Raw genomic sequence first — 26375 nt, forward strand, 5'->3', positions numbered from 1 at the left:
TGATCTTTACAATCACGTGTTTCTGTGGTGAAAATAATTTTTATTTCCAACAGGTCTAAAAAGACTTGGTCTTTTTACTGTTGCCCTAATGGAGGCAACAGTATTAATAACCCAAGTACACTTTAGAGATGAAAATCTGGGCTGGGGGGGCCTGAGGGCTGAGCCAGGGCATGATGACATCTTCAAAGGGTTTCATTAAAGAAATATGGTCAAATTGGCATGGGCATCTTAATGTTGGTCATTTTTAGTGATATTGTAAGAAAATTATTGTACAACAGGGATTTGGAGGTTACTCTTGAATGCAGAATGCTTGGCGGGAACGAATTGTGTGCAACACAGAATCCCAGAGACACTTAGGCTGGAAAAGACCTCCGACTTCAACCTTTGACAGATCACCACAGACTGCCATGTCCAGTCGTTCCTTGGACATCGCTTTTAACTGGAATTCTGTCCTCTGTGGTTTCATTGACCACCACTTTTAGCGATACTCTATCAATTTATTTTCTGACCCTTTCAACGACGCCCCCCCGCAATTTCTATTATCAGAGGCGTTAGGAGGTTGCTTTTTAATGCATATTGTCCTCACGGTGTGAGAGACCATCACTTTTAGGCGGAATTCTGAGAGCTGTGGGGTTTCAACACGGGTCTTCCCTCACGGGGTTTTGCCGCCCTAGGCGCGCTCCCTCACGCTCTGAGGGCGGCACTGCCCCCACAGACCGCGGGGCCCCGCCGGGCCCTGAGGGGGTAACTCGGCACCTCCGTGCCCACGAGGGGGCTCTCGGGGAAGGTTCCCGACAGAGGCCAGGCCAAGGCACCCGTTGCCCTTACGGAGGCGCAGCGGGCCGTAGGCTGAGGGTGATGACGCAAGCTGCGGTTCCGGCGCCGGGGCGGTGACCGAGGCGGCGGCGCGGGCGGAAGGAAGGGAAGGAGGCGGGGGGGAAGGGGGTGTCTGGCCGCCGCCGCCGCGGTTCCATTGCCGGGAGCGGGGCAGGGCCGTGAGGGGAGCGGGAGCGGGCGGCGTAAGGGGGGAGCGCGAGCGCGCGCCGCGTGAGGGGAGCGTGAGCGGCGCGAGCGGCGGCCGCCGGAAGTATCGCGAGAGTTGCCGCGGCGGCGGCGCCGGCGCTAGAGGTGACCGAGGCAGCGGCGGCCGCGGGCGCCTCCTCCTCTTTTTCCTCCTCCTCCTCCTTCTCCTCCTTTTCCTTCCTCTCCGGCCATGGAGAAGGCGGTCGGCGCGGCGGTAGCGGTGACGGCGGAGGAGGGAGGCGGTGAGGGCGGCGGCGGCGAGGCCGGCAGCGCCACAGCGGGGCCCGGTCCCCCGGAGGGGCCGAGCGGCCCCGCCGCGCCTCCGTCGCCGTGCGGGCCCGGGGCGGCCGGGCTGGTGCGGGTGTGCGACCTCCTGCTGAAGAAGAAGGCGGTGCCGGGCAAGGCGAAGCGCGGCGGGCGGGCGGCCCGGCCGGCCAGCAGCAGCGAGAGCGGCGGCGGCGGTAGCGAGAGCAGCAACAACGGCAGCGACGACGAGGAAGAGGAGGAGGAGGAGGAGGAAGACGAGGAGGAGGAGGAGGAGGAAGAGGAGGTCTCCGAGGTACGGCGCGGGGGAGGCCCCAGGGGTTTCCCTACTGATCCGCTTTCATAATTCCAGCTAGCTCCCGGCTCCCCCCGCCCTCGGCCCTGCTGCAGAGCCGGGAAGGGGCAGCACCTCGTGGCGGGGCACGGCCGATCCCGGCCTCCGGTCACCCCCGCCGCGAGGAGCGGCCCCGGGCCCCTCTCCTCGCCGGGATGCGGGGCCAGCGCCCCCCGGTTTTCCCCAGGGCTCGGGGGCTCCCTGCGAGCCGCAGCCAGCGGCCGCCTTCGTCCCTGGTGTGGCTTTATCCCGAAGGGAAAGGCCCAGGGGCCGCCGCAGGTGCTGTGTGCCATGTGCTGTATCGCGGTGGTCGCGGGAGCCGAGAGAGGGAGAGCCGAGCGGTGGGAATGCTGCTAGCTGGCAGGGCCGGCATGAGGCTCCGGGGGCAGGCCCGAGCGCTGGCTGCGGGGCTGGGAAGGTGCTGGCGCGCCCAGCGGTGGGAATAGATCCTCTTGGAGAGCTTGAAAGCAGGTGAAGGTGCAGCTGAGCAGGTGAAGGTGCAGCTAGGCGAGGGCTGCCAGAGAGCCCAGGGTGTTGAACTGTTAAATGGTGTTTTCTCCGAACCTGAAAGCCTCCCTGATTCCATGCAATGCAGAAACAGGAAGCATTAATAGTCGGTTTTGTCTGGTGTTGGGATTTTCAGGTAGGTATGGTTGGAAAAGGCCTGTAAGGCTAGGAGCCCCTTATTTGCATATGTAGTCACATAGGGTTGCTTTGTTGAATGGTGTTAATTCTGTAACCTCCCCAGCTGAGCATTCACTTCTGCTTTGTTTTTTTTTTTAAGTAGTGGCCACAGAAAAGTTCTCTTGAAGTTTTTAGCTTTTCTTTGAACTTGGTCTCTAAGCGGTTTGGCTTTTGAGCGATATAGCTACAGTTCTGTTAGAAATTGGGCAGGAAGGAAGGGTCTGATAGGTTCAAGGAAGGGCTGGGCTGGGATGGTGATAGCTTTTTCCACAGTTAAGCAGCACTCTGCATATCATTCCTGCTGAAGTTGATACAAGAAGCATTTTATCCAGCTGTTTGAGATAAAATGCACGCAGTGAGCATGTCTCAAAGTTGGTACTCTGCTTTCTGTGGTGTTGGTTTTCAGCAAAGTCAATATCATTGTGTAGGTAGAAGTTTTTATGATGTAAGACTTGTAGGATAACTGCTTTGCTGCTGAACTATGTTGTCCAGCAGTCCCATGGGTGCTTGGAGGGCTCTGTTGAGCACAGGCCTTTGGGATTTGCTGGTGCTGTATGTTGAAGGGACGGAGGCCATGCAGTGACTTCAGTGTATTGGTTGACAAGCCCCGAGATCATTTGTGTGTGGTGGAAACATTCAGCAGAATTTGTGTCAAGCCAGACCTGCTGGTGAAGCCTCAGGCAGGTTTTTATTTAGTGGTCCACAGCCATTCTTCCCAAGGGCTGCTTACACTGGGAGCTTCCAGGTGGAATTGTGTGTGTGGCAGAGAAGGGCAGAGACAGCTGAAGAGTACAGGGAGTGGGTGAGGTGAGCCTTGGCCTGCTTGCTGTGCCTTCAGAGGCATCTATTTCCCATTATTTGGGACCTCCAGAGAGGAGGAAATGGCAGTGATCATTAAATATCATGAGACAGCAGAATAGTTCACTTTTTTTCTTTGACAGAGTGACATGTGCCATAGGTACTGAGATGGGTAATTTGGGAAGGCAGTTTGGCTGTCTGGAAGCTTCCCCAATGGTTTCATCTTATCCTACGTGAGGGCTTTCCCAGGCTGGGTGGTCTGGGATTAAATATTAAGCAGGGCTAATTGAGCAAGTGAATAATACTCAGAGCATGAAATTCAGGATTCACAACAAAATATATGCCACGTGCTTCATTTATAATTGTTCTTGGTCACGCAGGTTGCTTGCAAAAATCTGTTCTAGTCTTTCTCCTAGTGACTTCAGGATGAAAGGATGCAGCTTGTAGAATGTGCACAGCTGAAGTCACAGTTTTTAGGAATGTGAACATGAGGATGGCCTGATTACTGGAGCAGAGCATCCAACTTGAACATCGTTCCTAGCAGTTCCTGGGAAGGAAAAGTGTTTTGTGTGTTCTCAGTGAAAGGGAGGTTTCCTTGTCTGAAAGGAACCTGATAGTTAGTTTTGGCTTTTAGAAGCTTTAAAAAAATCCCACTGTAGGAACAAAGGGCTTTTTAGTTGTTTGGGGGTTAAAATTTCATTTTATTTCACATATTCTTGAGTTGTGCCCAGTTCTTCAGTTTGATTGTGTTCTTCTGACCACGGGCGGTGTGGAAGGCACATCAAGTGAAAAACAGAAAGAAGTGCAAGTTGCTGGTTTTGCTGTGAACGGAAACTACTGTGGGAATGCTGCAGAAGCTGGTGTTCCCTCCCAACCGTTCCCTTCATTATCTCTGTAAACTTAAGATAGTTTGTCTTAGGCTATTTTTTGCCCTTCCCATGCTTAATACATTAAGACTTCTCTAATCTCCAAAGCAAAGTGCTTCTAGATTGGACTGCTAATGAGCCTGCTTCTAAAAATCAGGAGTACTGTAGCAACAAGTCCAAGGGGTTCTGAAGGGAAACCTGGTGCATCCTGAGTAGTCACAGAAACCCCAGGAGCAGAAAGATATTGTTCAGCTCAGTTGTTGCTGAGCTGACAGAATGGAATCAGGAGTTAAAATCAGCTGTTTTCATCTCCATGTCTGAACTCCATCAGATCTCAGTGTGGCAACACAGGCACTGTGGAGAGCTTTGGGAGAAGTTTAATGGGAATTTCATACTAACGGCCTTATGAGTTCATGGCAACCTCCAATGTTGGCCTTTCAAATTGCAGAAAATTACTGCAAAACCCCAAGATTTTAGGTAGTGGGGTCCAGTGTTGTCTGTAAAAGGTAAATTGCCTTTTCCCTAAAAAGAAGTTGTTAAAAAATGGGAACTTTTCTGGGTATACAGGAAGAGGAATCTTGAGGTATGACAAGAATGACAGTAGGAGTTACATAGCAGGGGAGGTCAGCTTGCGGGTTCCTTCCGAGTGTTCTTGTATGCGCAAATTTTGTTCAACACTTCCATTCATAGTGAAATCGTGTAAAAAATGAGCAGGTCCTCGTGGTAAGGTGCTGCTTAGAAACTGAGTGTCCAGAGTGCATTAGGGCTTCTCTTATTTAACACTGAAAGGTTTAGTTGTGTAATAAAAATTGTTTACAAGCTTGTTTCAAGTCTGTGAACTTGGAGGATGTTTGCTGCTGGCAGTGGAATTTATAATTGCCCTTTATATCCATCTTAGGAATTTGTGAGTTACATCTTGCCCATGAACCTTGTGGTGATCCAAGGTGTAGATCCACCTTGGATTTGTGTGTATTTAAGGCAAAGTTAATCTGAAATCTTGGGCGTCCTGGTGTGGTTTCGAGAGCATCACAGGTACATGGTTGTAATATTTAAATTGGAAAACACTTGAAGAGCTTAAGTGTTCAAATGAGCTTATTTGAAGCACAGAATTTATTTTAGCAATCTGTTTCCTTTTTTTTAACCCTGACAGTCTTCATCAGAGTCCTAGAGTAAGGCCTTTGGATTCTGCAGGGCCACCATGCCTGGCTTGACCCCTGTGTGCTGTGTTCCCTTCACTGCCATTGCTCTCATGTGCTTGGGTCCTCACAAATGTGACTGAGCTTGCAGCTGATGGGCCCTGTCCTTGTGAGTGTGTGACATCCTGACCTCCACTTCAGTCTCACATTCTGCTGCAGTGTTTATCTTGTAATTATTTTTTCCCTGTCTGTTTCAGCTGTCTTTTGCCTGTACCACTTAGTTCCTTCCACTCAAAAGATGAAATAAGAGAGAAATACTGTAGGATGGTTCTCAAAAATCCCTGGAATCTCAGGGCTTATCCCAGGGCTGTTGGTAGGGGAATCCTACAACCAGGTTTCACAGTAGTGAAACCTGCTGTAGATGACCCCAGGAAGCATTGGTCAAAACTGCTTAACATCCCTTCCTTACTGTTCCTGGACTAGCTTCCAGCAAAATCAGGTTGGTTAGACCTGATGCTTTTTATTTTTTTTTAATTGTTAAATATTACTCTATTTTTATGTGCTTTATTTAATTCAAGTAGTCAGTGAATATCTGGGTTGAAAAAGAACCCCCCAGCAGAGAGTGACCACTGCAGAAGGTGGAGTTCAATATTGGTGGCACCATGTGAATTTGTTTACTTCCTTAGATATTTCTTCAGGAAATGTCTGAATAAACACAATTCCCATGTGTAGGCTGGAGCCAAACACCTCACATTTTAAGCCAGTAATTCAGTTCTGTAAAGAGAATGGTTTCTCTGGAAGGGGTTTAGCTGAGAGAATTTCCTCATCTGTCTAGGTTGAAGGCAAATGGGATTACGTGTGTTTGTTTTTTCCCCTCTATATGTGTTTTAAAACCAAAACTGTTGGTGTTTATTTATGATATAGCTGATTTGCAATTTGGTTTAGGAATTGAAAAATCAATGCTGCAGATCCAGGATAAGTAAGAAGCCTTTGTTTGGAGGCTAAGGGGACAAGCCCTTCTAACTTGGTGTAAAATAAAAATTGCCTAAATTTGCTGTTAGTGTCTTTGGGCCATCTGAGCAGAATCCATGGCTGCCTGGGGAGACATTGTGTGTTTTTTTCTGAAATGCTGTGCTTTTGGTTTCTTGATGGTGTGACTTTGTAGGTGACTCAAGTGAGATGACATCCTGAAGATGTCCTGTGTCTGTAGAGCTCCTGCACCTGTGTGGGACTTCCTTTGTCTTGTCCATAACTTTGGGTCTGTTGAGTAAGAAAGCTGTTGGTGAGGAAGGACCAATGCTGGTAGATGGTTTGGGTAAGCTCATTGAGCTAACCTGTGTACTTAGGGAAAAGGTCTTCCTTAATGTGAAGTTGGCAGTGAATATCAGTGTGTCTTGGTGTTAGTGTGGGAATTCTGGTGACCTCCATCCAGGCATTGTGCAGAGTCCACAGGAATTCTGGAGGGAAAAAATCCATTGTTGGCCAATGAAGGGCAGCATTTCCTCTGTGTTTGCACTGGCAGTGCTTTGTGTTAGTGGGTACTGGGATAGGTTATCTCAGCATTCCAGATGTTTTTCAGCTGGGTTATCCCCCTTAGGCTGTCCTAAGCTCATGACTGTGCAGAGAGCTGAAGCCACGTGGAGGTATTACTTAACTGTTGTGTCACCTTGTTTTCACATGAGGTAATAGTCGTACACCAGGCTAAAAATCAGCCACAAAGCCAAGCATACATCCTTTAATACATCCTTGTTTGTGCTTGCAGTATTTTCTTTTGGGCTGCATGTTGTCATTAGGGTGATTCTGTTGGTGTTACCCAAAGCAGTTTTTGAGAAATTCAAATTACTGGTGTTTGATGTACAGGAGTCATTCCTCTTATGTATTTTACCTGCATCCTCAAATTCCTGGAGCATAATGGTATATTTTAGGAAATGAGCTGAAGTAAACCTTGATTTTATGTTTTTCCCTGCCCCACCCCAATATCTTATGTGGTATTAATCATCAAGAGTGGATAATGTGTCCAAATAAGCAGCTGCTCACAGCTAGAAAGATGTTGGAACATTAAGAAATATGATGAAATATTGCTATTTAGAATATCACGTTGGGGTTTTGACTTCCATTCTCCTCGAGTTTAACCTGAAACAATCAGAAAGTGTCTAGGTTCTTTATTTTTTAGGTTAAAACTGAAGAGATTTTGCACTCAGTAATCCAAACTGCTGCTGAGGGGCTGCCTCATATTTGGTCTAGGGTTTGCTTTGCCTTGTGCTGATGTACAGGGAATGGTTCTTTCAGAGTCTGTACATCTGTCCAGCTGTGCAGGAGCAGTTTTGGGGACTGAAATCCCAGCAGAATCCCAGGGGAATATCTGAACCCCCCCCTCTCGGGCAGGGAATGATTCAGGGATAAGAGGAGGAAGGTCGCTCTTATCCTCCCAGCTGTACCTCCCAGTCCTTCCCACACACAAGGAAAAAACCAAACACTTGAAGGAGAGGCTGGAGCTCCCCTGTGCATCTGTGTCTGGCAGGTGACTCACATGTTTTCCTGTCCTGGAGCTTTCCCATCTCCAGACTTCAGGTATTCTTGCCTTTTGTTCAGTCTTGTCCTGAAATGCTTTGCCAGTGGAATTTTCCTCTTGATGCTGTTCTGCAGGTGTGATTTGTTCTCCTCCACAGAATGGGGAACAATGCTTTAATGAAGTTGAAATGTTCAAATCATGATGTGACTTTAGTTTTTTTCCTCAACTGCCTGGTGCTGTTCAGCCCCTGCACCAGCGTGGGTATCAATCCCACTGAAGTTGGGGGAGTTGGGCTTGGAGGAAGGCAAAAAAAAAGGCATTCAGTGCTCCTCCCAGCCACTTGGGAAATGATGTCGTTGAAGAAAAAAAAACCTCAGTAAGAGAAAAAACACATTTCCAGTTGATCAGTTCCTGGATCCAGTTTGTCAGGCACAGGAGCTTGTGCTGACACAGCGAAGAGCAGAAGCTCAGGCAGGGAGGAGGGTGAGAGAGTGAGCACTGCCTCTTTTGGTGGAATAATTCATTGAAATCCCTGTCATGGAAAACGTTTGCATTGTTTCTGAGGACTCCAGTTGGTAAGGATGGTACAGATCAGTGGGAATTTTTATCTTCAAGGGCAAATTAGAAATTAGTCTTCTTGATGCTTTCTCTGGATCTTCTGTTTGGAAGTGACTGGAACAGATAAATCACACCGATTCCTTTTTTTTTTTTTTTGTGTGTGTGTGTAGCTTAAAAACTTAGAGCTTCTTCAGATAAAATCAGCGTTGACTTTTCTCTCTGGTATTTGTTCAAGTTCTTGAAAGCAGCATATTAAGAATAGGGAGAAAGAGAGGAATTAAGCAGGATTTTATTAAAATATTGCAGCCTTTTGGTTTATCACCATCACTTTTGTGTCACTTAGTGCACTGCAGCAAAGGAGTCACTTTGGAGACTGACTAAAAAAGTCACAATTATGATCATAATCACAACACAAAAAACCAAACTGGCTTAAAGAAAAAAGCACTTTGAATGTTACAGTCTGCTCCAGGGATGAACATATGCCTTCTGTCCATCTCTGTCACTAGCAGAAGTGAAAGCTGGCATAACAGCATGCTGGTATTTTTGTGGAGAATCGGCTTGATCAAAGAACTCCTCGAGGATAAATATAGTGGGCAACTTTCTGTGCTGAACTTCAGAAAAGGCCTTTTCTGGAGCTTGCATGAGGGAGGAAATGTTACAGTTCTGTGTGAAATCACTCTCTAAATGCACTCGTGTCTTCAAGGTTAGAAAATTTACTAGTGTCTTTAGGTTGGGGTGGGTTTAGAAACATGCTGGTACCTGCACCACAGCTGGGTTCTGCAGAAATCCTTGGGTTAGAGAAAGGCCCAGTGTGATGGGTTGGCTTTGGAGCTTCCCTCTGCCCTCTGGAGCTGAGCACTGCTGGCACAGCTGTGCCAGGGGCCTTGTCTGTTATCAAAGCTGATATGGATGCTGATTCCTCCTGTGCTTTGGAGCTGTTGTGGCCCAGCACTGTGTTCAGTTACATCAGAGTATGGCCAAAACCTCAGTTAGACCTAGAAAAATATAATAATAATAATAATAATAATAATAATAATAATAATAATAATAATAATAATAATAATAATAATAATAATAATAATAATAATAATTTACTGGTTTAATAATAAAGTGGGTGAAGAAGTGACACCCAATAAGCACTTGCTTGAGCAAATTAGATTTGAAGTTACCAGTAGAACTCAAAGAACTTTATTTTAAAAAAAAAAATATGTTAAAAAAATTGCCAAAGTGTTCTCAAGAAAGGCAGATGTCCTCAATGGTGCCTTTCATTTTAATCCAGAATTGGCTGTTAGAGAGCACGCAGCCTTTCCAAAAACCATTGGAATACCTGTTAATAGAAATAACTCAAGCAATTGGTTTTATAACAAAACTATTGTCCAGAAGATACTTAGCTTTTTAAAAAACTTTTTGTCAACTTCCCCAGCATTTATTAAACTTGGTCATAGTAAAATAATTCTGTCAGGCTCTGTGTGTATGATGTAATTTAAATGTGGTAGAGAGGAAGAAGTTCTTCTGTGGGAGGGGGGTGTTGGGTTGACAGGGGACCTCAGCTTGCCTGCTAGGGCAGTGAGGGGTTTGAGGAGCATTTAAGGTTTTTTTGGTTTGGATTCTGATATTAGCCCAAGACTTTAGGGTTAGTCTTGGGCTAAAATCAGGCTCTTACTGTGAGCACATCTTGAATTGAGGGCAGGTGTTTGCCATTAATAGTTTTATCTTCTCGTAATGTGAGATAAACTGAATGTGTGATTTTATTTCTGGAGGCCCAGCAAAGAGGAGGTGGGGAACAGGAGGTCCTGAGCTCCAGAGTTCAGCTAGAAGTGTTTCTGTCTGGCAGCTAGTCCAACTGCACTGGTAATAAATGCTGGGAGTTGTGCTGTGTGGTCCCCACACAGCTGTGCTGATCTTCCAGGTAACCTCAGATGTAAAAGGTAATGAACAACCATATTAAACAAAAACAGAGATCACATTAGTATCTCATTTTTTATTCAGTTTATGTGGTTTTCCTTCTTCAGCCTAATCCAGCTTGTTCTGTTAAACTCCAGGCTTGATATTGCTGTCAGTGAATGGAGTCAGTTTTCCAGCCATTTTAGTCTGTGAATTTGAAGATGCCAGCTGAGTAACTCTGATTATTGATAGTTTTGTAAAAGAAAGAAACCTCAAGTACATTGTTACGGTTCCTGCTTTTGGAATAGGTTTCAAAATCTGGTATTAACCCAGTCCAAGTTCATGATGAGTAGCCTGGATGTAGAGCTGTTGAAACAACCATCCAGTTCATAGCCAGGAAAAGGAAGACGGGGACATCCTGATCCTGCAGGTCCCGGATTGGAATTTGATGTGAGAATACTTGATATAATATTCACTCAGTTAGAATTTATGTATGGAAGTAAATGCTAGATGAGGTCACTTAAAAAGGAGTAGGAGACTTGGTCCCAAATAGTGGCTTTTCCTGGTTTAAGATTTCCTTATCCTTGGCAGGGAACGTGTCTGCACTTGAAAACTTTTTAAGAACTTGCACTCAAATTTTCATGTTCTCATGTGGAGATACCTTGGATTAGTACCTGCCTTAGGATTTGAGAGGTGTTAGTACGAATCTTGTTGGACTGTACATGCTGCTTGGTTACACACAGCTTCTCTGTCACCAGTATTTCACATGTGGAATGAGAAAGGAATAGAAGTTCATTTGTTTGAGGAAGGATCTTCCATGTCCCAAGTTGTGTTTTCTGAACATGTCGCTCATTTCACTTGTGTTTTTCCCAAAACCAGGGTTCTTGAGTGTGTTCATAGTCCTTGGCCTGAGGACTTGGAGCATTGTATTACCCAGTGAAAACTTACTGGCTTTACTCTATGGATAACTTCAAGGAAGATCTCTAATAGGAAGACACGAGAGTGTCCACCAGTAATCTTGCATTTCTGCCAAAAAACCCTTTCAAAATGCTCGTGTGATTTTTGTCTCCCTTTTTCAGGTCTTATCAGGTGCATTTGGATTTGCGCTGGGCAGTTCCTCTATAGCAAAATCATAGGAGCTATCTTGTCATGGTTGTTTTTTCAGTGATGTTGTAGTTCAGTTCATCTTCAGGGCAGTGCTGTGGATAAGTAAAGGTACTTTCTTTGCTCCTTTTTTCATGCTTAGGTTTGCCTTAGGGAGTTGGAATCCAGAAGAACGGGGCTGATGTAAGCACTGACCAGGGTGGAAGGCTCCTGGCTGATGAGCAGGGTTTGTCTCTCTCTGTGTCAGGGTGCTGCTTGCTTGCTGGGCTGTAAAACTCTGCCCAGGTGTCAGATGCATTTAGGCAGAGATAAATAAGGACTTAATTCAGAAATGTTTTTATATTGTGCCTCTGGCTCCTGGCTCAAGATGGATGGTGTAACAATAAGAGGCTGCTGATAAAGTGGGGATGATGAGCTCACAACTCTTGACCAGTGTTGCAGTCTGCCTCCAGGCAGAGCTTGCTTTTGGCATTCCCTGTCTTCAGATTCCTGGGAAAAGTGCTATGAACTGAGTGCTTTTTGGCTGAGCTTGTATGGTCTGGTAGTGAATCTTTGTATTTCTATTAACTTCCTGGTGTGATGGTGCTAACTCTTAACTCAGTTGTGGAATTAATCACCTTTTTTATTAACCCTTGAATGAGAAATCCTCTATGAAATGGTAATGCAGCTGGAATGCTGAAATTCCTAATAGCCCAGCTGTAACCGGGAGGAGGGCTCCACCTCTTTGAGGAGGCTTCTCTGGGCATGCAGTCCTTCTATCCCCTGATCCCATCCTGACAGTTCATGCAAGTTGCCGAGTCAGCTTCCCCAGCACAGTGCTTCTGTTCAGGGAGAGCAGATTGGAGGAGGACTTTATGCAGGGAATTGTGGAAGTTACTCCATCAGACAGGTCATAACCATCCTAGTCTCTCAACTCAGGCTTGAAACCTTTTCTGTGTATGCAATCTTTTAAATGGGCATAAAAACCTCCGGATGTGCTAATTGTGGTGCTTTCAAAGGTAGCTATGTCAGATACCTTTTCCAGATTCTAGTTTCCTGGAGCTGTCGAAAACCTAGATCTCATGGATAGCATAAGAAAAATAATTCCATCCTTTGCAGCTTTGTCCCTTGACCCAAAGGAGTAGCACTAACTGAACAGCAAACTCTGAATGTGTCAGAAGGGTCTGGAATGCTGCCCTAGGCCAAGGGAAGAATAGGCTGGAGAGAAATGAAAGATGTGTCTTGGCAGGAAAATGAGGTTTTGAGTGGGAAACCATCTTGGATGGTCAAAAAAAGTTGTTACATGTTTGTTAGAGAAGAAAAATATGTGGCTTGGTTATCAAAGTTTCCTTGTCTGTGGGAGATAATGGAGCTGAATCAAGGGGGGTGTGATAATGTCAATGGGCAGCAAGGATCATCTTGTGACTATAAAACTCGTGTGAAAGCTCCACTGCAGCTTTTGGCAGCAAAGTCTGAAATGCTCAGAGAGACATGGGACTATTAGGCTGAGGGAATAAAAAAAATCAGAATAAAAGTATGTCTTCAGTATTTATCAGGTTGAAGCCCATCATCCTTGCACATCCCCACCACAGTAATAAAAATGAAAGGAAGAAAGTAGGTTTCTTTTATTTGGAATTCACTAAAGCACCTGCCTGAAGGATGCTGGAAATTTAGCCAGGCTGACAACTGCAGAGCTGTGATTGCTGCAAGAAGTGGAGTAAAAGAAACCAATATACAATGTGAAAATAGGAAAAACAGATGGGAGTCATGACTTCAGGTGGTGCCTGAGATTTGGGTTTGGGCTGACTTGTTTTTATGTATTCACCGAGGATCTAGAGTTGGATCAATCTCTCTGGAGGGAGAACCTGAAACAGTGGGTTTAAAACTCATTTTGTTTTGTAGTGACATAGAACTAAGGGACCTTAAAAATTGCACCAAGTGGTGACTGATGCGAACAGCCCCAAAGCAGAGGTGATGCTTTTGGGGTATAACAAGGTTTTTGTGTTTAGAACAGAAGAAGCAGAGAATAATGTTTTTAGTGTCTTGGTGGTTATACTGATATGATGGAGAGCTGCAAGTTATAGGCTGTATTTCCTAATGAAGGTGGATAAATCCTAGTGCATTTATCTAGAGCAGTGAGTACCCTTAGGGGTATCTGTGGGGGGAAACATTCAGTTGTGGCTTAGTTGTAAAGGGGTTTGAAAAATTGTTTTTATTGGGAGAGCAGCTATGAAGAACTGGGTTCAGTCCAGCAAAATGAATGTAGGTGGGATTATCAGCACTCTAAAAATGGAAGAATTGGGCTTCAAACACAAGTTTGAAGCAGCCTTTGAAAAATCTGTGTGGATATTCCTTGCACTGAGTATTGTTCTTGTATACCAACAGCTGCTCCTGTATCTTGTCATGATTTTTTGTTTAATGTTAGAAGAGCAAACTCGGTCATTTGATGGTTTTAATGATGCATTTTTTCCCTTGGTGAATTAACTGAGTCTTCTGATTTCAAGTGTATTTCTAATTAATGTGAAATGCCGTCTTGTGTATCTTGTTTGGATTTTTCATTGTGATAGGTACCTCAGTTTTCAGGGTATTCCATGTGACAGTTGTGGGGGTTTTCTTCCTGGCACTGTAGCAGATAACCAGAATGACACAAAATTTCAGCTGGAAACCCACTCTGGTTTTTGATCTTAATTGTCTCGGGAGCTTTATGATTCTGTCTGACTGTGTACCTACTTCTGGAGAGGGAAATACTGGGGAATGCCTGCTGAAGGGTATAACTGATCATTGGTACTGTATTGAGGGCCCGTCTGCAACTCTCCTTTTTTTCTTCTCAGAATGATTTGGGTTTTTTAGTAATTAATGCACCTCGTGATCTTGCTGAGTAAGGTGTTAGCAGCTGCATGGGACAGGGTTTAAAGAGCTCAACCTTGACACTGTGCTCTGAAAGCACACACAGAGAAGTGTGTTTATGTGCTTTGGGCCAGTTGGTGACCAGTACTGCTCGATCAGCTGGAACCAGATAACAATGTGCTTTTGTGATATGAGAGTGGGAATTGTCTGATCAATTGTTCAATGCTCACATTTCTGGGTGCCAGAATCTGTCTGGGATCAGTGGTTGAAATGCCTGTGCCTCAGGGTGACATGATGCCAGCTCAGAATTGCTGGTGGCTTGCGTGCTACCACAAGGTTGGGATGGAAGTTCTTCCTAAAAACTGCCTGTGAGCTCTTGGGCATGCCCAGCTCTGCTCTGCATGAGCAGCAGGATTCTCTGGAGGGTTTTTTTCTCCCCTTGCTCATTTCCACAGAGTTACCAGTGCTGTGTGGGGAGCACAGGGCAGAGCAAACCAGCCTTGGTTTATACCCATCCTTCGGAACACTCTGAGGATTCCCCTTAGCTTAACACGCTTCATGGGGCTGCAAACAGGGCTTTTGTTCACTGTTTTTAAATCTATCTCCTCAAGCTGCACTTCAGATGTTTTATCTGCCACCTTCTGTGGGGAACAGGAGGGTTTGGTGTGTTTTAGGCTCACAGAGTGTATGGGAGAGGTGATGGATGGACACACCTCAGACAGCTACGTGGTTTTTGGGCTCCTCTTTATCAGGAGAATAGGCTGAGTTTTAGTAGTGGATGGTGACAATGAGGACACTGAGTGGATCATGCCCTTCAGCATAAGGCTAAATAAAGATTGTTAGCTTTCAAGGAGGAGCTGAGATGTTTTGAAGAGAATGTGTTTTATCTTTCCTAATCAACGCTTCAAGTAATTCCTAGAGCTGGACTTGAAGGTGAGGACGAAATGGGTTTGTGTTTACCTGTGCAGAATTGAAGATGTATTTCCTGATCTGTGTGTGAAACCCAAAATCACACAGTAGAAATAGAAAAATTAAATAGTAGAAATTAATCATAAGGGTCTAAATATTTTTTTGCTTTTTCCCTCGAATTTTTTTGGCTTGCTTTTCTTTTGTCCTTTATTTTTCAGGAACAGAAGCATGTGTTAAAGCCTTTATTTTACACCACTATGAGATCTTCAGTAAAACATCAAGAGCTGGGAATGGGCTTTTTAGAATTTGGTATTCCATACTGTAAATATTTTTGAAGTATGAAAGAAAGTCTGAGATCTCATTTTGCAAGCAATTGCATCTTTCTAAATCAGCACCAGAGAGCTGCAGATTCAGGTGGGCCAGGGGAGAGGAGGAAGGATTGGGTATTGAGGTTCTGAGTGTGAAATTTGGAATGTTTTGTTTGCTGCCCTCGAACAAATGTTGAGGGTGACTTGCTTTCAGTGCCAGGAAGGTTTTTCACACAGCCCACATGTAGAGTCCTCCCATCTCTCATGGTGTTAGGGAAGCTCTGAATTGTTCTTTGAGTTAGGGTTTGTAACTGAAGTGATGCTGTTGCAGGCAGGGCTCTGCAGTTTCCCCAGCAGAAGGGGAAATGGTTCAGCTCTGAAGGTGATGGTGTTCCTTCTTCTCCTGAAAATCTGGTGCTTAATTTCTGGATCTGGGGGAGCCCATGCTGTGCAGTTTGCCCTGTGTGGAGCAGACAGCTGCTTTTGTTCCTGTGTAATGCTGCCTTTGCATTTGAAAATGTTTTCTGTGGTGTCATGTGTGAAGTGTCTCTAGCTCCGTGCTAAGTTGTGTGCTTTAAGCTTCTTTCTTTTTTTTTTTTTTCCTTTTTTTTTCCTTTTTTTTTGGTGGTATATAAGGTATCTGTTAATTCTTTCTGAGGCTCAGAAGACTGAATAACTTGTCTTTGGAGACATGAGTGTTATGTGGGAGGTGGTGGCTGGTTTTTTCCTTTTTATTATATATATACAAAGAAATCCTTCAAGCTGTCAGGGACAGCTTTGTACTTGGGCTAATGTTTGTGCATTATTGCTGGATTTCATGTACATTGGAACAGTTGCAAGGGGCTCCTGGGGATGTTGGAAATGCCACCCTAAAAGCATGACTCCAGAGGAACAGCGGAATATTGTTCTGTGAGTCTTCCTTGAATTGGTTCTTAGTAAAACTGTAGAATCTGGGCTGTTCTCTGAAGTGGAAAATGAGTGGAAAAAGAATGGAAAAATGGACAGCCTGGGCAGGTGTTGAGTTTGTGTGAAATGAGGGCCTTTGTAATAAGCAAGTAGGATGTAATTCCCATTTTTGGTGGTTAAATAACATTTTGAAATGGAAGAATGCAGCTATGCCTAAAATTTATAATGATCAAGTGGAATTTCTCTTTGTGATGTTACTAGCCAGTCTGGCCAGCTTTTTAAATCCAGGTGAGAATATTCTTGCTGTTAGGCAAGTGTTTTTAGCAATTAGTATTTTTTGGAAAAAGATCGTTTAACTGAGTGATTACTATGAGTGTTTCTTCAAGTAAAAATGGGAATTTAATTCTTTTGGCCGTTGGACTCCTTTGTGCTCTGCTGAAATGACATCATGAGAGAGGAGATTTTTGGGGGGTTGACAAGATTATTATGCTGGATGTTTTGAACTGGAAAATTAGTTATTTTGAGAGCTGCAGATATGAATGCTCAGTGATTTTGACCTGCAGCGTACAGAATTGGTCTCACTGTCATCTAGGGTTGTGGAATATGTAAGATATTATCTTTTGGCCCATGGTTTGGGTTAGGCAGAGACATGTGTAGGTAAGAAGTAGGTGCTCATCCGGGTGGGTAGATGATGATGTTTCTCAAAGCTGCATTGTGGAAGAGGTGCTAACCTTGCTCCGTGCGGTCAGCACCTTTTTCTCCCGGTGTCACAGCCAGTTTCTGGAATTGCTGCCAGCCGGGAGCTGGCCGGAGGAGGGAGGGATGCGTGCAGCTGATGGAGCAGCACTGGAAGAGCTCCGGGAGGGTCTGGTCTAATGGGAAGCCAGGTCACAGCACAGAAACAAATGTGGCATGGCACGGATCTGCCTAACCTAAGGGCTGAGGTTTCTGCGAGTTCGCGGCGGGGAAGGAGGTGAAATGATCCACGGGACATATAAAAACGAGCTGGTTCTGCTCGGTTTTTTTCCGTTCAATTGCTCGGTGTGTCCGTCCCCGCGGCGCGGGCGTTGGGGAGCGGCGCGCAGCCGCCCCCCCCCCCCCCCGCCCCCCCGCACGCGGTGGTAGGCGCCGGGCGCGCACGGGGTGGAACGGTCCATTTCCTGTTCCCGTGCCGCCGGCGGGGGGGGGCCCGGCCGTGAGGGAGGGGGCGGCGGGGCATGGCGGCGGCGCGGTGAGGCGGGGCGCGGGCGGCCGCGATGGAGGCGTACGTGCTGGAGGACATCCTGGAGGTACGGCCGGGCCGCGAACAAAGGGGGCCCGGGGATGGCGGGGGGCCGCGGGGCCGGCACCCCGGCCCCGGCCGTTGGGGCTGCGGCGCTCGGTGGGGCCCGGGCGGACGGGGCCGGGCACCGGCGCTGCCCCCCCCGGCGGGAGGGTGCGGGACGCGCAGCCCCGGCGGTGACATTGCGGTCACATTAGCGGTGATTTCAGCCACTGCCTGCCATAACTCTCTCTCTCTTTTAATCTTTGTTGCCAGTGTTTCCGTTCCATAGAATTGTGGAATCACAGAATAGCTTGGGTTGGAAGGGACCCTGAGGATCATCCCATTCCAGCCCTGTGCCGTGGGCAGGGACGCCTCCCACTATCCCAGGCTGCTCCACACCCTGTCCGGCCTGGCCTTGGGCACTTCCAGGGATCCAGGGGCAGCCACCGCTTCTCTGGGCAGCCTGTGCCAGGGCCTCAGCACCCTCACAGGGAAGGATTTCTTCCTGATACCTAAATCTACTCTCAGTCAATTCAAAGCCATTCCCCCTTGTGCTGTCACTGCACGCTCTTGTAAGTAGTGTCTCCTCCTTTTTCCTGCAAGTTCCCTTCAGGTGCTGGAAGGCCACAATTGGGTCACCCTGAAGCCTTTTTCTTCCAAGCTGAACAATCCCCATTCTCTCAGCCTTTCTTCATAGCAAAGGGGCTCCATCCCTGTGATCACCTTGGTGGCCTCCTCTGGAGTCTCTCCAGCAGCTCCATGTCCTTCCTCTGCTGAGGACCCCAGAGCTGGAGGCAGGACTCAAGGTGGGGTCTCAGCAGAGCAGAGAGGCATGTTTCTTGCAGCATATAATTCCTCTTACTGCATTTCCAGTTGTCTAAATGTAGCCTGTTCTTGCTTCCTCTACAGAAGTAGATCTCCCTCTGCAGCAGTAATTTATTATGAAATAAATGGCATAATCTCTTCCTGTGAGGGTAGGCTGGAAGTAACCTTTCAGCCAAATGGAGGGACCAGCCCAGAAGTCATAGAGTGAAGCAGGTCTGTATTACAGGTTATATTTGCTGTAATAGTTCAAGGAAATGTTCCCTGGCCCAGGTTGCCCAGAGAAGCTGTGGCTGCCCCTGGATCCCTGTAAGTGTGCAAGGCTGGGTTGAACAGGGCCTGGAGCAACGTGGGATAGTGGAAGGTGTCCCTGCCCATGGCAGGGGCTGGAGCGAGATGATATTCCAAACCATTTTATGAAATACCTTTTTCTTGTTCCTGTGGTTTTTCAGGTTTTGCAAGCAAAAACATTGCCAGATGACTTGTCAGAATATTTGCATGCGTTCTTTATTGTAAACGAGAAGCCACAACCTTATTAGCTGCTGTCAGAATTCTGACAAAATAGTGCTTCCACCAGTGCTTCTCCTGTAGGTTTTTTCCTGTAGTAGCTACACTTAGGTTACCCTAAAATTTTTGATCAATAGGAATACTGCTGTTAACTTCGGTGTGGACTTTGGAACTCTTAAACATAATTACATCCAGAATATTAACTCAGCTGTTCACTTTGTGCTGAATAAACTGGCACAGGTGTATGAGCAAGACATTTTCACCAATATCTGTGTGTGTGGCTGGGTTTGTGTGGGGAGGTAGGAAGAACAATTGTGAACTGGGCTTTGTGCCATCAAATAAATGTTTCAGTACTTCACTTGCCTCATTGCATACTGAAAGCTTTTCCTTTTTTTTTTGTTCTTTATTTTAACCACAGTTGCCATATGCAACTTCATAGTATGTCAAATTAATAAGGTACCTGGTGCTTATCTATAGTCCAGTTTGGAAGGGCAGTTGGGGAGTTAATTTTGTCACTATAACAGAATTTGGACTTGCGTGAAATGAGCAATTACATCTTGCTCCCCAGTGGGATGTGATGGCTTTTCTTTTTGACAGTTTTATCACACATTCACTTCCTGTTCTCAACACCAGCTGCATCCAGGTAAAAAACACCCTCAGGAGTCAGGCATGGCCTGCCTGGCTTTAGATGTGTGTGATGTATGGCTGAGTCAGTTCATGAATCTCCCAGGTACTCTGGTACCAGTGCAGTCTATTGATGGTTTCTTAGCACATCACTGGAAGCCATGTCCTGAAGTACAATTTATAATTCCCTCCAAGCTTGTTTCTGTTGTGACTTCCAACAGTGTTTACCATGAGTGTCTTATTTTCCCATTTCAGGGCTTTTTTTGTTTTTCTCCCATGGAGCAGTTTCTGGTGCTCATTTAAAGGCAGCAGTGTGGAGATGGAGAGAACTGCTCTTGCTTGGGCAGCAGATCTGTCATCTCTGTTGTTCTGAAAATAATTGGTGCTGCTTAGTATTTGGTTCAGTTTGGAGTGATCATCAGGCCTTGCGTCTTCATAAAATCTTTAAGAATGTTCTCCCTCTAAGCTGCTTATAATTTAAAACCAGAAAAAAGGTGTTTGCTGTAGTGGGCTAGGTATGTTCAGTTGCCAAAGAGACTGAGGTTCAGATGGTGTTAGAGGTCCTTCCTGCAAGGGCTGCCTCTGAGGCCAAAATCACTTGTGAATGCTAAAACAAAAGTAAGTCTTCAGCAAATGGAATGCAGCTGCAGGCAGACGTGGCTGTCAGCCCAGAGGATTTCACACAGTGTCCTGGCTGCCCTGTGCTCAGGCCACCTTGGAAGAAGGTGCAGGTGGTGCACTAGTGGAGCTGGCTTTGCTGCTCTCAGCAGATATAGCATTGTCTCAGCTCTGTCACTCGAATCTGGCATGGAAAGCTTTGTGTGGGGATGCAGGTGAATCAGAGGGCAGCACTGTGGGGTTACCCTGCAGTTCACTGCTGCTCACCTGGTGCTTTGGCTCCTGTGTCCTCACCATGTGTGTGTGGTGATGTGGGGCTTTACTGACACAAGGCTTTTTGCATGGGTTGAAGCTTTCAGGTTTTGGCTTGCACATGCCAGGAAGGAGTAGTGACATGACAGCAGACCTTGGTTTGGCGTACACCTGTAGTTGTGGTTTTGGTGCTTGAATTAGTCAAGATCAGTACTTGGGTGGGAGAATAGGAGGTTCAGTGCTGACAGATGAAGATGTGGTCTGTGTTGTGAGGCTCATAGCTCAGAAATCCACTTAGGAAGCTTATGACATTGGAGAGGTAAATTTATGTTCCCTATGTTGGTTTGATACTTTTTCAAGAGCAGCAGCCATGTGGTCTGACCTTCAGGTCCTTTGAAAGCTCATTTGTGCTTGGCTTTAGGGAGACAGGCTGGGCTCTAGCACAGGCCCACACGTGGGGCTTGCTCTGTGTCCTTACTCGGTGTTTTGTGTCCTTCACCTTTCTAGCTTAAGGTGGATATCTTTCACCTGCTTTGAACTGGAACTTAAAATCACTGTGAGAAAACTTTCTTTGTTACTGTGATATTGGGAGTATTTCCTGACTGCAGAAGGGGTTTTTTAATTTGATTTCATACTGGAGTCATGGGGATAATTTAGTAATGCCCAAGATCCTGCTTTGTATGTGGCTGCCAATGGTGCAGGTGAGAGGTGAGGTGATATGAAAGGATCAGGTGTTAGACCTTGGATTGTGTAGCTGAAGCACAGTGAGGACAGCAGAGCACAGTTCAGGTGGTGACCACAGGATTTACACAGAGCAGGGACTGCCCTGCCTGAGCACACAGGTGCTCCATGGAACGCTGCTGGGAGGGACAGCAAACACTGAGTAGCAGAGTCGTGTCTGCACTGCACATTCAGAGGTCAGGGAGGCCTCTGCAAGGCAATTTTTCTTTTCTTTACCAGGCCAAGTCTTTTAATATTTATGAACATTGTAGTCTCTCGGTCTGAAGATTAAAATCAGCATTATATTGCTGTGTTTGGGCATTAGTAGCTTTCCCATGTTCCAGCTCTTAAACAGGCAAACCCTTTCCTTGTTTTCTTTCTCACAGTTTCTCTTAGTAATCTTGTCTGATTTACTTTTTACCTGTTTTCTTGTCTTTAAAAAGAGATTTCCCATATGAAGTCGGTGTTGGCTGCTGTGTGCTCCAGTATTTCCTGGTGATTTCAATCATAGAATCTCCTGAGTTGGAAGGGACTCAGAAGGTTCCCCTCTGAAGTCCAGCTGGAAATCCAGCTGAGTTGTTGCAGTTTTTCATGGGCTGTCAGGACAGGCTCTCTATGCCTTATTTCCAAGTAAGTTGGAGCCCTGCTGTAGTAACCCTTTCATTGAGGCACCATTACTAAGTCTGGGCCACATCTAGTCCCAGCCCCAAATGGGACAGAAAATCTCATGGATAGAATTCCTCTGAGTCTTAACCTGTTTCTTCTTGATATGCAGGGAGAGGTTACAGACTTAATGGTATAATTTGAAGCTGTTCTTGTTGTTTATGCTTTATTGCTGTATCTCTTTCAGTAACAGTAATATAAAAATGCAATTATTGTGTGAGAAGCTTGTAAGTAACTGATTTCATACAGGGGAACTATTTAAAAGATCAGTATCATTCCATGGTTGTCTGCCAGTGAGGGTCTTAGTAGCTGGGAAGTCTTAGCCAAGGACTTGACTAGCAGATGGGATCATTTGATCAGCAAAGGTCTCTTTGGACCCAGGCTCTTCATCTTTTAAGCTCTTGGTTCAAATGAAGTCCTTAATCAAAAACCAGTGAGAGAATTGAGAGGGATATTTCAGACAGATGGATTTATTTAGATTTTTTCTGGTTTTTCCCACCTCTTCATACATCCTGTCTTTAAATGTTCATAGAAATGTTTAAAGAGGTTGTTTCCACGGCCAAGGTGCTTGTTACTTTTTTCCTGCATGTGCCTGAAATCTCTTCAGATCTTTGCCTCCCTGGAATTTGCTGGCTGTGTTGACTGATAGGAAGTCACATGCTCTAAAGCTGAAATCCACACTCCAAACAACCTGTTGCACTGCCTTGGCATCAGAATCCTGCAAGAAGGAAATCCAGGGAACTGCCTGGTATAAATAGTGGTTCTGTGTCACTTAATGGCCATGTAAATATGGAATAAATAACATTAAATATCTTCATGGAACAGATGTGATGGGAAGCATTAAAGAGAGACTAGAAATTAAAATTGTTGTGTTGACTGCAAGGAAATTGGCACGTGATGTTTATATCTAACATGGGAAGCAAACACTGAAAAGCCAAGACTCCACTTCATCTTGTTGTCTTTGCCCTTAAACATTGATTTACTTTTTTTAAATAGAACCTCTTTTTGATAAGATGGGAAAAATAGATATATTTGGACGTAGTCATACTCATGTCTTGCTTTAACTACCTTCACAAGTCTGTTCATTCACCATATGTTAGAAACTGTTCAAACCCTTTCAACATGCTGCAGCTTTCAGTTGGGTGTGCCAAATAGAGCAAAAAAAATTGTAACTCATTTATTAGATATGCCTAACAGTGGTTTGTATTGAAGGAAGAATTCAGGGACTGTCAAGCTTGTCAGAATTTTAACCAAATGAGTTGAAATTATTAGAAATAATTCCTTCTGTGCTCAGTTCCCCAGGCAGTAACAATAGGAATTCTAATCAGATACTGAACCCAACTGTCTCCTGCTGTAACTTTATCCTTTCACTTCTCATCGTAAGAGAAGATTGGTGAACTAGGCCATACTGGTTCCTTCATTGAAAAAAATACTTGCCTTGTAAATGGCAAAAAAGGGAAGGAAATCTGCATTACGGTTCAGCTGGTTCGTTTCACTCCTTTGTTGGGTTCATTTTTTGTGTGTGTGAGTGTGGTTGGTGGTTTGGGACAGTGGCACAGCCATGTCTTCATTTGACTTTATAGAACAGGAATAAATACAAATGAATTAAAGTGGAATAACTTGAAGTAATTTCAAAGCTCTTGACCTAACTAGCCATATCTTCCCAAATTATATTTGGTTAACATTATTAATGTCTCTACTTAATATGTGAACTTGGTTATGCTGCATGATGAGGGATATCAGCACTTTTTAATATCAATAATTATTTCAGCAAGATAATTACATGAAGAAATGTAGATGTCCTCTAAGGACCTCTGGTTTCTCCTGTCCCCTCCCCAATCCTGATAGGTTAAATTGGATGTGAGCTGCAGAACTTGTGGAGGCAGGATAAAAGCAAGTTCTGATGGAAGTCATCGGCACAGGAAGAAAAAGGGGATTTCTGTAGTTTGCCATAAACTGAATCTTACGTAGGGTTTGATCTCAGATTCTGCTGTGATGGTGAATTTCAGGCAGTAGCAGCTTTGCTGGTGTCTTTGCTGTTTCCTGGCTTGGGAAGTAAAGGTGAGGGAAGTGGTAGCTAAACCTTCATACGCTGGAAGCTTTCACAGTTTCACTTAAGTTTTGGGGAGGCTGCAAGCAAAATGCACATGTCTGCAACATCTTTTTTATTATTAGATATTTGAAATCTCAGTCCTTCTGGTAACAATAATTTCTGCCATGTTGTGTTGTATTTTTTGTTTCTGATGTGGATTAGAGTCTACACCTCCTGTCCATCAGTCACCTAGCATAGCATGGCTTGAGATAAGGAGCCTGGTCTCAAGAAAGATGAGTTGTGGGGCAAAGAAACTACATTTGTTTGGCTTTTTCAGACCTTGGAATTGTGTTTGGCATTAAGACTGTGAAGAGAGGGATAGTGCTCTCCTAGGGTGTCCTTTCAGTGAACTGGTGCTCTTAATTGCTTTGATGATGGCACAGGAAAGCTCTGACTAAGCCAAGCTACATGTGGCATTGCTTGATGAAAAAATTTGTTCTTGCATTCCTGCCATTTTTTTATATTTTTTAATCTATCTGCTCAGCAGTACATGCTGTATTGCTGTGAGAAGCCCATGCACACGTCAGTGTTTCATTCATGCCAAAGGGAATTCTGAGCTGGACTGGAACAGAGTAGCTGTTTGTGTGTTCATCCTGTCCCTCCTCCACATGTCCTCCTTCCCTTCTGCTGCCTCATCCTTCAGAGCAGAGCACTTGCTTGCTGTTGTGAGGAGCAGCCGACCAAAACCACTTACAGAAGGGAAAGATTGCCTGCCAAATTTGTGTAAGAAAACATGTGGGCAGCTTCAAACTATTTCTGTTTGAAACCCAGCTGGTGCTGTGCAGTTGAGGCCACTTGCTCGCTGTGTTTTATGCTCAGTGGCCACAGTGAATGGTTGAATAAATTTGTGTGTCCTAAGGGTGACTGTGGACCTGGTGCCTGAAACGGCCATGGCAGGGTGTGCGCAGGAGTGATCAGAATTGAGACTCTGAGAGGATTTTCTTTTTGCAGGAGCAAGGAGGAAGAAATGCTGCCTGGGTGTGCTTTCAGTATTGTGTTTGAAGGCTTTTAATCCGCAGTGTTGTCTTGTGGGGGAGAAACACAGTTCTAGGGGGAGTGTGGGTTATACATAGTGGGCAAAGCAGGCAGACTGGAGTGGGAGGAGAACAGCTTTTCTTCCTTGCAATGCTGGGAGAGATGGATGTCTGCCACTGACATGTCTTTTCCTCCCAAGTAGATCTTAGTTTGCCTGAGCACAGGCAGGGAGGCAGTCTGCTGCCATGGAGGGGACAGACAGGGCATGTGAGTGCCTTGGGTGACAATATTTTTTGCCACAGTTCATTTCCAGCACTGCATTAACCCACTGTGCTCCTACTGCAAAATGCCATTTTCTTATCCTGGGATTGGTATATCATCCTTTCAGTGGCTAAAAAAAAGTGGATGTGTGTTTGTTTCTTGCTTGATGTTAACCTGATGTTGTACAGGAGTTGTTAAAGCTTTGAGACACCACAGTGTTGGGTGACAGCTCTTGTAGAGAAAGCTCTCCAGGTGATTTTTGGGCATGAGAAAATGTTCAAAGAGCTACTACAAAAATAAAATTTACTTGTCCATGAAGCAGTGAAGGTGTTTTTTCTTAGTTTTGCTAGTAACTGAATGGCTTTGTGGTTGGGAAGGGGAATTCCCTGAAGCATCAGGTTTGTGTGTACCCCACATCCAGTTTGAGTAGTAAATTGGCCCTGCACAGGTGGGTGCCACTGGGTGCTGGTGGTGGGTTTCTGCAAATGCTGTAGGGAGGGCCTCATCCCAGGAGAAAACAGAGCTGTTACCTTGGAAGGTGTGGGGAGGGCAAGGAGTTCCTTAGAGCTTTTTAAGATGCAGTGTTTGAGTCCATAGGAGAGGACATTCGGAGTCAGAATGACTTCATTATACAAGATACCAGATCCTTTATTTCTGCTCCCGTTGTTTCTCTTGTCCTGTGGTCTGACCAATCTGTTTATCTCAATATCTGTGTGTGGTGATGAAATGTGGACAAACATGGATTACTTACTTGCCTTCTGATACTGTTGAAGTGAAATACTGTTGACTTGATAGCTTGTCTGCTGTCAGATTTCCATGGAATGGAGGTCTGTCTTCTGTTTGAAAGCTTTGTGGTGTAAATGAGCATGTGAGCTGTCCTCTCTTTTGACTATGAGTTTGACTTTAGGATCAGAATTGGGAAACAGACAGAAATAAGTCATCTGACAACAGTTAGGAACCAGGAGTAAGCTCCTTATGGGAATTGTAGCTGCTGTACTTCTGCTGTAGTCACTTGTGGATGCAGGAGAAACGCAGCCAAGTTGACCAGGCTGGTTGCTGAAGGTCTGTGCTGGCTGAGAAATGCTTTCTGGCACATTCAGTGTAAAAATTTAGAGCATTTATTGTTGAAGACTGGAAAAGTCCGTGGTTTGTCTCTTCTTAACCTTAAAAATGTAGCATGTTTTGTCAGGGAAAACTCACCATGCAGAGGCTTCCTTTTGGGAAATTGAGTTTGGATGGCCATAGATGATCCTGATTGAGGGGTAGGAGGGTGGTCTTGCCTGTGACTGGCATGATGACCTGTAAATGCCTGTCCTCTTTTTCCTCTGGATCTGCATGGTTGCTAAGTTCAGCAGCTTGCTTGGCGTGGGCTCTGGAGGAGCTGCTTTGATCCGAGGGCTGGCTGCACTGCAAGGAAGGATCATGTGCTCAGATGGGAGAGAGCTGCTCCTGCATGGACACACTT

The 26375-nt window shown here is 45.4% G+C and overlaps 1 protein-coding gene across 5 annotated transcripts in view; it reads left to right on the top strand.

Annotated features, from left to right (window-relative positions):
• Positions 1-1101: 1101 nt before the first annotated feature.
• ANKRD17 (ankyrin repeat domain 17) overlaps positions 1102-26375 on the top strand; it is a 69039-nt gene continuing 43765 nt past the window's right edge. For 4 of the 5 annotated variants that reach the window (XM_036383099.2, XM_036383100.2, XM_054514764.1 and 1 more), the window contains exon 1: positions 1102-1582. In XM_036383099.2, coding sequence (XP_036238992.1) covers positions 1214-1582 — 369 coding nt within the window. In that variant the 5' untranslated portion in view covers positions 1102-1213. Of the gene's footprint in view, positions 1583-17356; positions 17402-26375 lie in introns of those variants that run through there. The other variant, XM_036383101.2, reaches the window with a different exon arrangement.

This window comes from Molothrus ater, chromosome 4 (genome assembly GCF_012460135.2).
Source record: "Molothrus ater isolate BHLD 08-10-18 breed brown headed cowbird chromosome 4, BPBGC_Mater_1.1, whole genome shotgun sequence".
Taxonomy (NCBI): Eukaryota; Metazoa; Chordata; class Aves; order Passeriformes; family Icteridae; genus Molothrus; species Molothrus ater.